Genomic DNA, 13,925 nt, shown 5'->3' with positions numbered 1-13,925 from the left:
ATACACTCTGATAGTGATCCATTTGCTCCATTGTTTCCATGTCAGTTTGTTTCCCACTGATGATTTATATCTGACAGAGGGGCTTTAAAGGAATAGTATGGCGACATCTTAGCGGGGCTTTAAAAAAATTGGATTCTTCATTAATTTAATACTCCTATAGCAACAATACACTGCAGCTTTGACATCAAGAAGAGATTGGGCTGATGGGTGTTGGTGCTACTATACAGGTAAGGCTGTCCAATGTGAATGTTCAATACACACAATAGGTTGATCAGTAGCCAGTTAGTTAGCTGCTACGTTTTTAGCAACACAACTCGCTATCAACAAAGTCAAAATGCCCTCCAGGCCTGGTAGTGGCAGCAGTGTACTACATCAACTGTTTACCAGAGCTTCCTGAGGGGAAACAATTAGGCTGTATATAGCTTGATTTTGGAGCCAGCAGCATACCACCCTACTTCCCACAGCTGGCTTGCTTCTGAAGCTAAGCAGGGTTGGTCCTGGTTGGTTATGCAAACATTTGTTTATTAGATTATGTTTATCATTAAGAATATTGTTTTATTTCTAAATGGTCACGCCTTGCTTTGGTCATGTGTTCTCTTATGGATCAATCATTTTAATTAGAATATAGCAATTACGGTGTCTCCTCAATCACTTCCAGTGCCTTTGGAAAGTATTCAGATTGGGGACATTGCCTTGTGTCGGGTGCCATCTTTCAGATGGGCCGTCAACTGAGAACAGCATGCATGGGAGGAAACTGTTTACAATTTGGCTCATGCATCCTCCCTTCTCTCCCCTGTAACTATTCCCCAGGTTGTTGCTGTAAATGACAATGTGTTCTCAGTTGACTTACCTTGTTAAATAAATAATAACCATGTTTCCATCCAAAAGTTTATTCATTAGGATATATACAAATATGATGATGTCATAGTGAATTCATGACATGTGAATGAACAAGCCTTTTCATACTTTATAACATGGATATATACAATGCCTTCAGAAAGTATTCAGACCCTTGACTTTTTTCCACATTTTGTTACTTTACAGCCTTATTCTATTGTGTATTAAATCATTTTTTATACGATGATTATATACAATCCTACTTCCTTTGTTGTCACTATCATGTATCCTACCATGACTATATCCAACCCAACTCCATGTGTTGCCACTATCATGTATCCTACCATGACTATATCCAGCCCTACTCCATGTGTTGCCACTATCATGTATCCTACTTGGCTGAAGCTTTGATCCAGTGGGAGACGTATTGAGGAGCAGGGAGATAAAGGTCACTTCAGGATACAGCTGTTACTCTACACTATCCCTAGATAATCCAGTAATAAGAGAGCATTTCTACATTATTTATGGCTCTATAACATCTCTATCTATATATCACATCTCTATCAATTATTTTTTTTAATTTTTTTTTACCCAATTCCATTTTCTCCATTTAGGTTCTCCAGGTTTCTGATTTGTCCCTGTTTTTCTGGTTTTTGCTCTAAATCACACTGTTAATAGAAAACTACTGCAGCATGAATACTGGAGGGGTCAGGAGACACTGTGGCCCCATCCGATGAGACCCCCGGACAGGGCCAAACAGGAAGGATAACCCCACCCACTTTGCCAAAGCTCTACACAATATTCTGCTGCTGATGCCAGATTCCATAGCAGTCTCTTTCTGATGTAAAGCAGAGGGTCACCGAGCATGTGGTGCAGGTGATGGGGGACTTCATCTTGCAAACAACACAGCAACGCCTCCATGCTGTGCCCCTTTGGCCCTTAGGCACATCCATGCCTGCACAAATATATTTGGGCAGATGAACACTTGTGGCAGGAGCAGAAGGGACAGGGTGTGGTGCAGTGGTGCTGTAGCCAGCAAGCTCCTTGATGAGCTGCTCTCTGAAGGCTTTCTGTGAGAGGAAGGGCTTTCCACAGCTCTTAGCCATTTCTTTGTGTAGGATGAATGCATTCACCACAGCAATGTCGACGAAATGATAGAAGAAGGTCTTGTACCATTTCATTGTCTTATGCAGAACATTGTAATAGCCTATCAGCGCATCTGATAGGTCCACACCTCCCATGCTCTTGTTGTAGTCCTTTACTGCAGCTGGAATGGGGACATTTTTGGTGGTCCATGCCCCGGCACCATCCTTCACACGTCTGACCACATGATCCCCACTGAAGGACTTGTGGATTGTTGTGCACATCACCACCTCTCTGGTGTCCATCCACTTCACAAAAAGCAGGCCATCTTCACGGATCCATCGCATGGTCCCCCGCTCAGCCTGCTCAGGCATGTCGTTCACCTTCGTCTTCGGAAAGCCCACCCTGTTGGTACGAATGGTGCCACAAGCCCACACTTCCCGATTCCTAAGGTCTGCAAACAGGGTAGGACTTGTGTAGAAGTTATCCACAAACAGTTTGTAGCCCTTCCCTAGCAGTTGAAAATCCAATAACTCCATTACAGAGTCATAGGCAAGTCCCTTACCGGTAGCAAAACTGTTCTTCCCCTCATAGACAAAGAAATTGCATGTGTAAGCACACACAGAATCAGCCAACACAAACAGCTTGTAACCCCACTTGGTTGGTTTGTTTCGCATGTATTGTTTGAGGCCAATTCTGGCCTTTGAGGCGACCATCCTCTCATCGATTGACACGTTCTGGGCTGGCTGAAAGTACGTCTTGCAGGCCTCAACAATGCTGGAGTAGAGAGGTTTGATTTTGCACAGTCTATCAAACGTTGCTGTGCCTCTCTTCTTGTCATTCGCTTCATCAACCTTTGGGTCACTGATATGAAGCGCCTGTGAAAGACCCAGAAACCTTTTGCAGGACATAACAGTCATGGGGAAAGGTAGTTGGTAGAGGGATGACGTTTTCCAGTAGTCCGTCAGGCTTTTCAGCTTCACCATCCCCATGTAGATGACCAGTGAAAGGTAGCAGAAAAAGTCTGACATGGATATGGGCTTCCATGCTACCTTTTTGCCTGCCTGCTTCTTCTTCCCATACTTATTCGTGTTCGACACGAGCGAATCTACAACGGATTGTGTGAAAAACAACTGAAAAAGCTGAAGGGGGCTGTAAGTTGTGGTCGAGTTCACCTGAGGTCCTGGCTTCCTTTTCGGCCGAAAAGTTGGTTGGGGTGGCTCCACATCATCTTCTAGGACAGTGTGCCAACGCCCTTCTGTCCCTTTGTTAGCAGGTGGCACACTTCCCCTCTTCCGCTTCTTTGTCGGTGCCTTCACACCTGTAGATGGCCCAGAGACAGCAGGGGTCCAGCTGGATGAACAAGTTGGCGCTGGGGGCTCCCAGTCGGAATCAGTGCCACTGTGAATGAAAATGTTCAGTTAGAATAGTTTCACATATGAGCCCTGTATCAACAGGTATAATAAACATATATATAGAGTACAGGGAACATAAAGTGCTGTTCCATTTCACTTTGGCCATTTTGTGGGCCTGCCTCAAATAGGCCATTTCATGTGGGGGTGGGGTGTAGCAACAGACACACGCGCCTCGGCCATGCTCCCTCTAACCTCTAACCGTAATATATAGCCTAATTAGAGAAAGCATGCTGGCTCTGTTGAGGTGTATGGGTTTGCTGTTACATTCTACTCCATTCAATTTTATATATATATATACACACACAGACATTGGGGAGAACAAGTATTTGATACACTGCCGATTTTGCAGGTTTTCCTACTTACAAAGCATGTAGAGGTCTGTCATTTTTATCATAGGTACACTTCAAATGTGAAAGACGGAATCTAAGTAAGTAATTAAGTAATTAATTTTAAGTAATTAATTTGCATTTTATTGCATGACATAAGTATTTGATCACCTACCAACCAGTAAGAATTCCGGCTCTCACAAACCTGTTAGTTTTTCTTTAAGAAGCCCTCCTGTTCTCCACTCATTACCTGTATTAACTGCACCTGTTTGAACTCGTTACCTGTATAAAAGACACCTGTCCACACACTCAATCAAACAGACTCCAACCTCTCCACAATGGTCAAGACCAGAGAGCTGTGTAAGGACATCAGGGATAAAATTGTAGACCTGCACAAGGCTGGGATGGGCTACAGGACAATAGGCAAGCAGCTTGGTGAGAATGCAACAACTGTTGGCGCAATTATTAGAAAATGGAAGTTCAAGATGACGGTCAATCACCCTCGGTCTGGGGCTCCATGCAAGATCTCACCTCGTGGGGCATCAATGATCATGGGGAAGGTGAGGGATCAGCCCAGAAATATACGGCAAGACCTGGTCAATGACCTGAAGAGAGCTGGGACCACAGTCTCAAAGAAAACCATTAGTACCACACTACGCAGTCATGGATTAAAATCCTGCAGTGCAGGCAAGGTCCCCCTGCTCAAGCCAGCGCATGTCCAGGCCCGTCTGAAGTTTGCTAATGACCATCTGGATGATCCAGAGGAGGAATGGGAGAAGGTCATGTGGTTTGATGAGAAAAAAATAGAGCTTTTTGGTCTAAACTCCACTCGCCGTGTTTGGAGGAAGAAGAAGGATGAGTACAACCCCAAGAACACCATCCCAACCGTGAAGCATGGAGGTAGAAACATCATTCTTTGGGGATGCTTTTCTGCAAAGGGGACAGGACGACTGCACCGTATTGAGGGGAGGATGGATGGGGCCATGTATCGCGAGATCTTGGCCAACAACCTCCTTCCCTCAGTAAGAGCATTGAAGATGGGTCGTGGCTGGGTCTTCCAGCATGACAACGACCCGAAACACACAGCCAGGGCAACTAAAGAGTGGCTCCGTAAGAAGCATCTTAAGGTCCTGGAGTGGCCTAGCCAGTCTCCAGACCTGAACCAATAGAAAATCTTTGGAGGGAGCTGAAAGTCCGTATTGCCCGGCGACAGCCCCGAAACCTGAAGGATCCGGAGAAGGTCTGTATGGAGGAGTGGGCCAAAATCCCTGCTGCAGTGTGTGCAAACCTGGTCAAAAACTACAGGAAACGTATGATCTCTGTAATTGCCAACAAAGGGTTCTGTACCAAATATTATGTTCTGCTTTTCTGATGTATCAAATACTTATGTCATGCAATAAAATGCAAATTAATTACTTAAAAATCATACAATGTGATTTTCTGGATTTGTTTTAGATTCCGTCTCTCACAGTTGAAGTGTACCTATGATAAAAATGACAGACCTCTACATGGTTTTTAAGTAGGAAAACCTGCAAAATCGGCAGTGTATCAAATACTTGTTCTCCCCACTGTATATATACACACAAACATAGGCTATGGGTCGTTCACATGCATACAAATGTATCCTCACTCACAATGAATAGCCAACGTGTACTTTACACATTTCATTACATTTTTATTGCAAATAAAATGTAAAAACAAATCACAAATAATATTTTATATTATTAATTTCAAACAACGGCATTAGCGTGACAAGAACTTACCAGTCTAAAACAATGTCCTCTCCGTTCAAAAAAATAGACCTCAGTTTCAGAATCATAGGAGTGATCGCTAATGGAGTCTTCCTCAAAAAACAGTTCTGTATCACTTTCACGATCAATTTCCTCTAAAATGTTGTCTACATTCGTATATCTAGTCTTAGATTTAGCTTTCCCTGACTTATTCGCCATGATGTTGGATAAATAAACACCTGAAGATGCAAATTGCCGAAATACTGCTGTGCGTAATAACTTTCCTTCCTTCCAGTTCTAAACGCAAAGGTAAAAGACACTCGTTACGCCTGCGTTTCATGTATGGGTTGGTCTTCAAACAAAGAACCATTTGATAGCCAACGAACAGAGGTAAATGGCACTATCTACCCAGCTAGATTTCAAGACGATGAGTGGTCATTGGGTTAAAATACAGTCAATCAACGAGACAGTGGTCATATAATTGGTGCACAATGAGCTCGTTACTCGTTGTCTTCCAATCGTTTTTTTCGGCTCAATACGTCCCGCGAAATGACCAATCAAGTTTGGTTGTGTTACAAACAAACAGTTGATTGCAAGGAAACCAAACATGACTGGATAAAGTCAGGTTTAGTCAGTGTATTTAGGTCGGATGTTTAGTCGAAAATTTAATGAAATGAAATTCAACGACATAAGCGTTCAGAAAATGTTTCGTGTTAGGCTATAAAAAATGGATTCAACCGAACAAAAGACCATTCATTGTGTAACAATGAGCCTTGGGATTGCAAACAGAGCAAAATCTTCAAAGGTAAACGATTTATTTCAACGCAATCTGTGATAATGTTACGCCTGTGCTGGTTGAAAAAGTAGTTTGTTATGGAGCGCCGAGCTCAGATAATCGCATCCTATTCTTTCGCAGTAAATCCTTTTTTAAATCTGACAACGCAGTTGGATTAGCAAGATTCTAGGCTTTTGAAGCATGTGAGACACTTGTATTTTCAGGAATGTTTAATATGACTATTTGTGGCGATCACCGTATGTTGTCTATTTTCAAACCCGGATCCGGGATCAGTAGTTAAGAGAAGTTCATTTTACCTCTATTTCTGCTTTTTGTTACTCCTCTCTTTGGCTGGAAAAATGGCTGTATTTTTCTGTGACTTGGCTCTAACCTAACATAATCGTTTGGTGTGCTTTCGTCGTAAAACCTTTTAGAAATCGGACACTTTGGCTGGATTTACAACAGGTGTATCTTTAAAATGGTGTGAAATACTTGTATGTTTGAGGAATTTAAATGATGGGATTTCTGTTTTGAATTTGGCGCCCGGCAGTTTCACAGGCTGTTGACGAGGTGGGACGCTACCGTCCCACATACCCTAGTGAGGTTAACAACAAATTTGTGGAGTGTTTGAAAAACGAGTTATAATGACTCCAACCTAAGTGCATGTAAACTTCGACTGTGTATATAAATATATATATATATATAATATCAAATTAATATGCGACCATTTAAACAACTGCATTAGCATGAGAAGCAAAAACCTTTTTTACTTACTGGTCTAAAAGTGGATCTTTTCCTTCCAAAAACATTTCTTCCGCGCTGGAATCATAACTGTGGTCACTCACAGAGTCCTCATCCATTCCTTCTGTGTCACTCTCCTGGTCAATTTCTGCAATAATATCATCAAAATGTTTATACTTGGACTGAGATTTAGCTTTTCCACTCTTAGTAGCCATGTTTAACTTTTTCAGATTTGAGAAGTTTGTAGAAGAGAAGGAACTGCTGTGAAACGTAAACTACAGTGCGTCCTGTTTCCTTTCACCAGAGAATGAACTCTGTTGTGCACAGCTCCAGCATGATGGCTGTTTGTCCTACAAACGGCATTCACATACTGCTGGAAAGCCCAGCTCATTGGCTATCTAGCTAGGTTTCAAAACGATAGGTGGTCATTGGACCAAGACCCTTCATGGGCTAATTCAGGTGTTGTATAGCCAATACATCATGTAGAATGATGAAACAAGTTTGGTTGCCTTCTAGAGTGTCTGAAGATTGCACAGGAACCGAACTTGACCATGTTAAACAATGTTAGATTTCTAACAAAATTAGATTTCATAAAATTGTTTTGTGTCAAGTTGAGTCGCAATTCATGCAGAATGCTGTTTACAACATGGATGGTGTGAGGATATACAATACCATTCAAGAGTTCGGGGTCACTTAGAAATGTCCTTGTTTTTGAAAGAAAAGCAATTTCTTTGTTCATTTAAAAGAACATCAAATTGATCATAAACACAGTGTAGACATTGTTAATGTTGTAAATGACTTTTGTAGCTGGAAATGGCTGATTATCTACATAGGCGAACAGAGGCCCATTATCAGCAACCATCACTCCTGTGTTCCAATAGCACGTTGTGCTATCTAATCCAAGTTTATCATTTTAAAAGGCTAATTGATCCATTTTGAGCCTGTAATCAAACCCACAAATGCTGATGCTCCAGACACTCAACTGGTCTAAAGACCTCTTCCAAGATGGCGTAGCAGTCGGACGTGTGTTTGTCTTGTCCCGTCTTGTCCCGCATAAATAGTCCTCGTTTTTTTTCGTATGCATTTCATATATATTTTAATTTCACTTTCCATTTAGGAACTGAATATACATTCCGCCTCACCCAATGTGGTACGGATCTGCTATTTCTTTTATACTTTAGAACCGTAACCCCAATCAGAAGCTAGCCAGATAACTAGCTACTAGCTAGTAGTCAGTTAGCCATTGCTGCGGTCTTCACCCTTAACTCGGACACCAGCCAGCTTCAGCTCGGGCCAATACCTGCCAGTCTGCAAGCGCGATATCAACCCAGAGCATATAGGACTGATTTTTCACTACCACATCACCGGATTTTTTTTTCTACTTCATCACCGGATTTCAGCCGCAGGCTCTGGACATTTGCACCTTGATTTCGCAGCTAGCTAGCGGCAAACCGTGTGACTATTGGCTTACGTCGATCCCGGAGCAAACGTAATTTATTCCGGAGCCAGCCAGCTGAGGAGTTCCATCAGCCATTCCTGGGCTACAGTCACCTATCCGGACCCGTTTTTTGTTGTTGTTGCTGCAGATACGGAGCCCCACCGGGCCTTCACGACTGACTGGCGGCGTTATCTGCCCGAGGGAGTTATCCAACTGGCACCCCCGTCCCGACCTTACCTGAACGCTCATCTGGGGCCCGCTAATCGTTAGCTGTCTTATCGGCTGCTATCTGAATAAGTATATCAGACAATTATTATTATTATTATTATTTATTTATTTTATTTTTTCTTGGGTCACTATATCTATTTTGCCAATTTGGATTGATCCCCTCTACCACACGGAACCCCACTAACCTACCGACGGAAACGCTATCTTGATATGCTATCTTGCTATGCTATCTTGCTACCGATAGCCATCTACCCGGCCTGCTGTCTGGATCGCCGTGACCCCAACCAACCTCTACTCACTGGACCCTTATTGATCACTCGATTAAGCATGCCTCTCCTTAATGTAAATATGCCTTGTCCATTGTTGTTCTGGTTAGTGTTTATTGGCTTATTTCACTGTAGAACCTCTAGCCCTGCTCACTATACCATATCCAACCTCTCAGTTCCACCACCCACATATGCGATGACATCACCTCGTTTCAATGATGTTTCTAGAGACAATATCTCTCTCATCATCACTCAATACCTAGGTTTACCTCCACTGTATTCACATCCTACCATACCTTTGTCTGTACATTATTCCTTTAAGCTATTTTATCGCCCCCAGAAACTTCCTTTTACTCTCTGCTCTAGAAGTCCTAGACGACCAATTCTCATAGCTTTTAGCCGTACCCTTATCCTACTCCTCCTCTGTTCCTCTGGTGATGTAGAGGTGAATCCAGGCCCTGCAGTACCTAGCTCCACTCCTATTCCCCAGGCGCTCTCTTTTGATGACTTCTGTAACCGTAATAGCCTTGGCTTCATGCATGTTAACATTAGAAGCCTCCTCCCTAAGTTTGTTTTGTTCACTGCTTTAGCACACTCTGCCAAACCTGATGTTTTAGCCGTGTCTGAATCCTGGCTTAGAAAGACCACCAAAAATTCTGACATTTTCATCCCCAACTACAAGATTTTCAGACAAGATAGAACGGCCAAAGGGGGCGGTGTTGCAATCTACTGCAAAGATTGCCTGCAGAGTTCTGTTTTACTATCCAGGTCTGTTCCCAAACAATTTGAACTTCTACTTTTAAAAATCCACCTCTCTAAAAACAAGTCTCTCACCGTTGCCGCCTGCTATAGACCACCCTCTGCCCCCAGCTGTGCTCTGGACACTATATGTGAACTGATTGCCCCCCATCTATCTTCAGAGCTCGTGCTGCTAGGCGACCTAAATTTGAACATGCTCAACACCCCAGCCACCCTACAATCTAAGCTTGATGCCCTCAATCTCACACAAATTATCAATGAACCTACCAGGTACCACCCCAATTCCGTAAACACGGGTACCCTCATAGATATCATCCTAACAAACTTGCCCTCCAAATACACCTCTGCTGTTTTCAACCAAGATCTCAGCGATCACGGCCTCATTGCCTGCATCCGTAATGGGTCAGCGGTCAAACGACCTCCACTCATCACTGTCAAACGCTCCCTGAAACACTTCAGCGAGCAGGCCTTTCTAATCGACCTGGCCGAGGTATCCTGGAAGGATATTGATCTCATCCCGTCAGTAGAGGATGCCTGGTCATTTTTTTTAAATGCCTTCCTCACCATCTTGAATAAGCATGCCCCATTCAAGAAATTTAGAACCAGGAACAGATATAGCCCTTGGTTCTCTCCTGACCTGACTGCCCTTAACCAACAGAAAAACATCCTATGGCGTTCTGCATTAGCATCGAACAGCCCCCGTGATATGCAACTTTTCAGGGAAGCCAGAAACCAATATACACAGGCAGTTAGAAAAGCCAAGGCTAGCTTTTTCAAGCAGAAATTTGCTTCCTGCAACACAAATTCAAAAAAGTTCTGGGACACTGTAAAGTCCATGGAGAATAAGAACACCTCCTCCCAGCTTCCAACTGCTCTGAAGATAGGAAACACTGTCACCACCGACAAATCCACTATAATTGAGAATTTCAATAAGCATTTTTCTACGGCTGGCCATGCTTTCCACCTGGCTACCCCTACCCCGGACAACAGCACTGCCCTCCCCTCTGCTACTCGCCCAAGCCTTCCCCATTTCTCTTTCTCCCAAATACAGTCAGCTGATGTTCTAAAAGAGCTGCAAAATCTGGACCCTTACAAATCAGCCGGGCTAGATAATCTGGACCCTTTCTTTCTAAAACTATCTGCTGAAATTGTTGCCACCCCTATTACCAGCTTCTTCAACCTCTCTTTCGTGTCGTCTGAGATTCCCAAAGATTGGAAAGCAGCTGCGGTTATCCCCCTCTTCAAAGGGGGGGACACTCTTGACCCTAACAGCTACAGACCTATATCTATCCTACCCTGCCTTTCTAAGGTCTTCGAAAGCCAAGACAACAAACAGATTACCGACCATTTCGAATCCCACCATACCTTCTCCGCTATGCAATCTGGTTTCAGAGCTGGTCATGGGTGCACCTCAGCCACGCTCAAGGTCATAAACGATATCTTAACCGCCATCAATAGGAAACAATACTGTGCAGCCGTATTCATTGACCTGGCCAAGGCTTTTGACTCTGTCAATCACCACATCCTCATCGGCAGACTCGACAGCCTTGGTTTCTCTAATGATTGCCTCGCCTGGTTCACCAACTACTTCTCTGATCGAGTTCAGTGTGTCAAATCGGAGGGTCTGTTGTCCGGGCCTCTGGCAGTCTCTATGGGGGTGCCACAGGGTTCAATTCTTGGACCGACTCTCTTCTCTGTATACATCAATGATGTCGCTCTTGCTGCTGGTGATTCTCTGATCCACCTCTACGCAGACGACACTATTCTGTATACTTCTGGCCCTTCTTTTGACACTGTGTTAACAACCCTCCAGGCGAGCTTCAATGCCATACAACTCTCCTTCCGTGGCCTCCAATTGCTCTTAAATACAAGTAAAACTAAATGCATGCTCTTCAACCGATCGCTGCCTGCACCTGCCCGCCTGTCCAACATCACTACTCTGGACGGCTTTGACTTAGAATATGTGGACAACTACAAATACCTAGGTGTCTGGTTAGACTGTAAACTCTCCTTCCAGACTCACATCAAACATCTCCAATCCAAAGTTAAATCTAGAATTTGCTTCCTATTCCGCAACAAAGCATCCTTTACTCATGCTGCCAAACATACCCTTGTAAAACTGGCCATCCTACCAATCCTCGACTTCGGTGATGTCATTTACAAAATAGCCTCCAAAACCCTACTCAATAAATTGGATGCAGTCTATCACAGTGCCATCCGTTTTGTCACCAAAGCCCCATATACTACCCACCACTGCGACCTGTACACTCTCGTTGGCTGGCCCTCGCTCCATACTCGTCGCCAAACCCACTGGTTCCAGGTCATCTACAAGACCCTGCTAGGTAAAGTCCCCCCTTATCTCAGCTCGCTGGTCACCATAGCAGCACCTACCTATAGCACGCGCTCCAGCAGGTATATCTCTCTAGTCACCCCCAAAACCAATTCTTCCTTTGGACGCCTCTCCTTCCAGTTCTCTGCTGCCAATGACTGGAACGAACTACAAAAATCTCTGAAACTGGAAACACTTATCTCCCTCACTAGCTTTAAGCACCAGCTGTCAGAGCAGCTCATAGATTACTGCACCTGTACATAGCCCATCTATAATTTAGCCCAAACAACTACCTCTTTACCTACTGTATTTATTTATTTTGCTCCTTTGCTCCCCATTATTTCTGTCTCTACTTTGCGCTTTCTTCCACTGCAAACCAACCATTCCAGTGTTTTTAGTTTTTATTTTACTTGCTGTGTTGTATTTACTTCGCCACCATGGTCTTTTTTTATATTTTTATTTATTTATACATATATTTGTTTGCCTTCACCTCCCTTATCTCACCTCACTTGCTCACATTGTATATAGACTTATTTTTTCACTGTATTATTGACTATAAGTTTGTTTTACTCCATGTGTAACTATGTGTTGTTGTATGTGTCGAACTGCTTTGCTTTATCTTGGCCAGGTCGCAATTGTAAATGAGAACGTGTTCTCAATTTGCCTACCTGGTTAAATAAAGGTTAAATAAATAAATAAAATAAAAATAAGGCCAGTTTTATTGCTTCTCTAATCAGCATAACAGTTTTCAGCTGTGCTAACATAATTGCAAAATGGTTTTCTAATGATCAATTAGCCTTTTAAAATTATAAACTTGTATTAGGTAACACAAAGTGCCATTGGAACACAGGAGTGATGGTTGCTGATAATGGGCCTCTGTACACCTATGTAGATATTCCATAAAACAATCTCACATTTCCAGCTACAACAGTCATTTACAACATTAACAATGTTTACACTGTATTTCGATGTTATTTTATTGGACAACAAATGTGCTTTTCTTTCAAAAACAAGGACATTTCTAATTGACCCCAAACTTTTCAACGGTTGTGTATATATAGAAATACACATTTAAAATTTGCACCAATTGATTGGTGGAAAGAACAGGTGACTAAGTCAAACAAGATGTTTATTAGTCTGTGACAGCCCTACTAGTAAAAGATACCAGTCCATCTTCATGTCAACTAACAGAACTCTGCTGGTTGTCCTGGTAACAGATACCAGTGGGCAGATCTATTGTATTTGTTCAAACTACAGCACTTACTATGATGTGTCAAATCTGATCCTTTCTTCTCTCCTCCTCCTCTCACAGTTCCACTCAGCCCCGTTGTTTTCCTGCAGTCCACCAGCTGCACAGACAACCTCTTCATACCCAGTAGTAAGGTGCTACCGGGAGAGGCACGACACGGGGACTCCGAGAGGGTGGATGGGCTAGCGTTGTCCTGGTAACCATAAAGAGGGGACAGACACATATAATTATGGATGTTTATGTCACTGTTGACATAAAGTGCTTTACAGAAACCCAGCCCAGACCCCGATAGAGCAAGCTGTATACTAGACCAGACCAAGCTGTACCATCTGGTGGTCTGATCTGGAGAGACTCTTCTCTTCCTCATCAGCATCAGGATGTTGTTGAGGCTCCCCGGAGGATCCAAGATAGTCATGTCTCTCTCCTGTGTGAATGAGAACATCAAACAGACGGTAAACTTATGAACTTCTATTGCAATTACAGTGTTACAAGAGGCTTGAATATATGTCTAAAAAGGGCCTAAATTAGCCACTTTAATTATGCTTCTTTTTTTGTGATCAGTGGTATGAAGTACTTAAGTAAAAAATACTATAAAGTACGATTTAAGTAGTTTTTCAGGGAATCTGTACTTTACTATTTTTGACTAATTTGACTTTTACTTCACTACATTCCTAAAGAAGATGATGTACATTTTACTCCATACATTTTCCCTGACACCCAAAAGTACTCATTCCATTTTGAAGGCTTAG

The 13,925-nt window shown here is 42.9% G+C and overlaps 1 protein-coding gene across 1 annotated transcript; it reads right to left on the bottom strand.

The window, feature by feature from the left end:
* Window positions 1–1,539: 1,539 nt before the first annotated feature.
* LOC129848714 (piggyBac transposable element-derived protein 4-like) lies at window positions 1,540–13,463 on the bottom strand. Its single transcript, XM_055915816.1, has 3 exons — window positions 13,192–13,463; window positions 6,941–7,055; window positions 1,540–3,321 (listed from the first exon to the last, which is right to left on the bottom strand). Exons 1-3 carry the CDS (start codon window positions 13,397–13,399, stop codon window positions 1,629–1,631), a joined length of 2,016 nt encoding a protein of 671 aa, XP_055771791.1. The 5' UTR covers window positions 13,400–13,463; the 3' UTR covers window positions 1,540–1,628.
* Window positions 13,464–13,925: the final 462 nt, after the last annotated feature.

The sequence above is a fragment of the Salvelinus fontinalis genome, unplaced genomic scaffold (genome assembly GCF_029448725.1).
Source record: "Salvelinus fontinalis isolate EN_2023a unplaced genomic scaffold, ASM2944872v1 scaffold_1128, whole genome shotgun sequence".
NCBI classification, from domain to species: domain Eukaryota; kingdom Metazoa; phylum Chordata; class Actinopteri; order Salmoniformes; family Salmonidae; genus Salvelinus; species Salvelinus fontinalis.
This window is presented reverse-complemented; position numbering and strand designations above follow the sequence as displayed.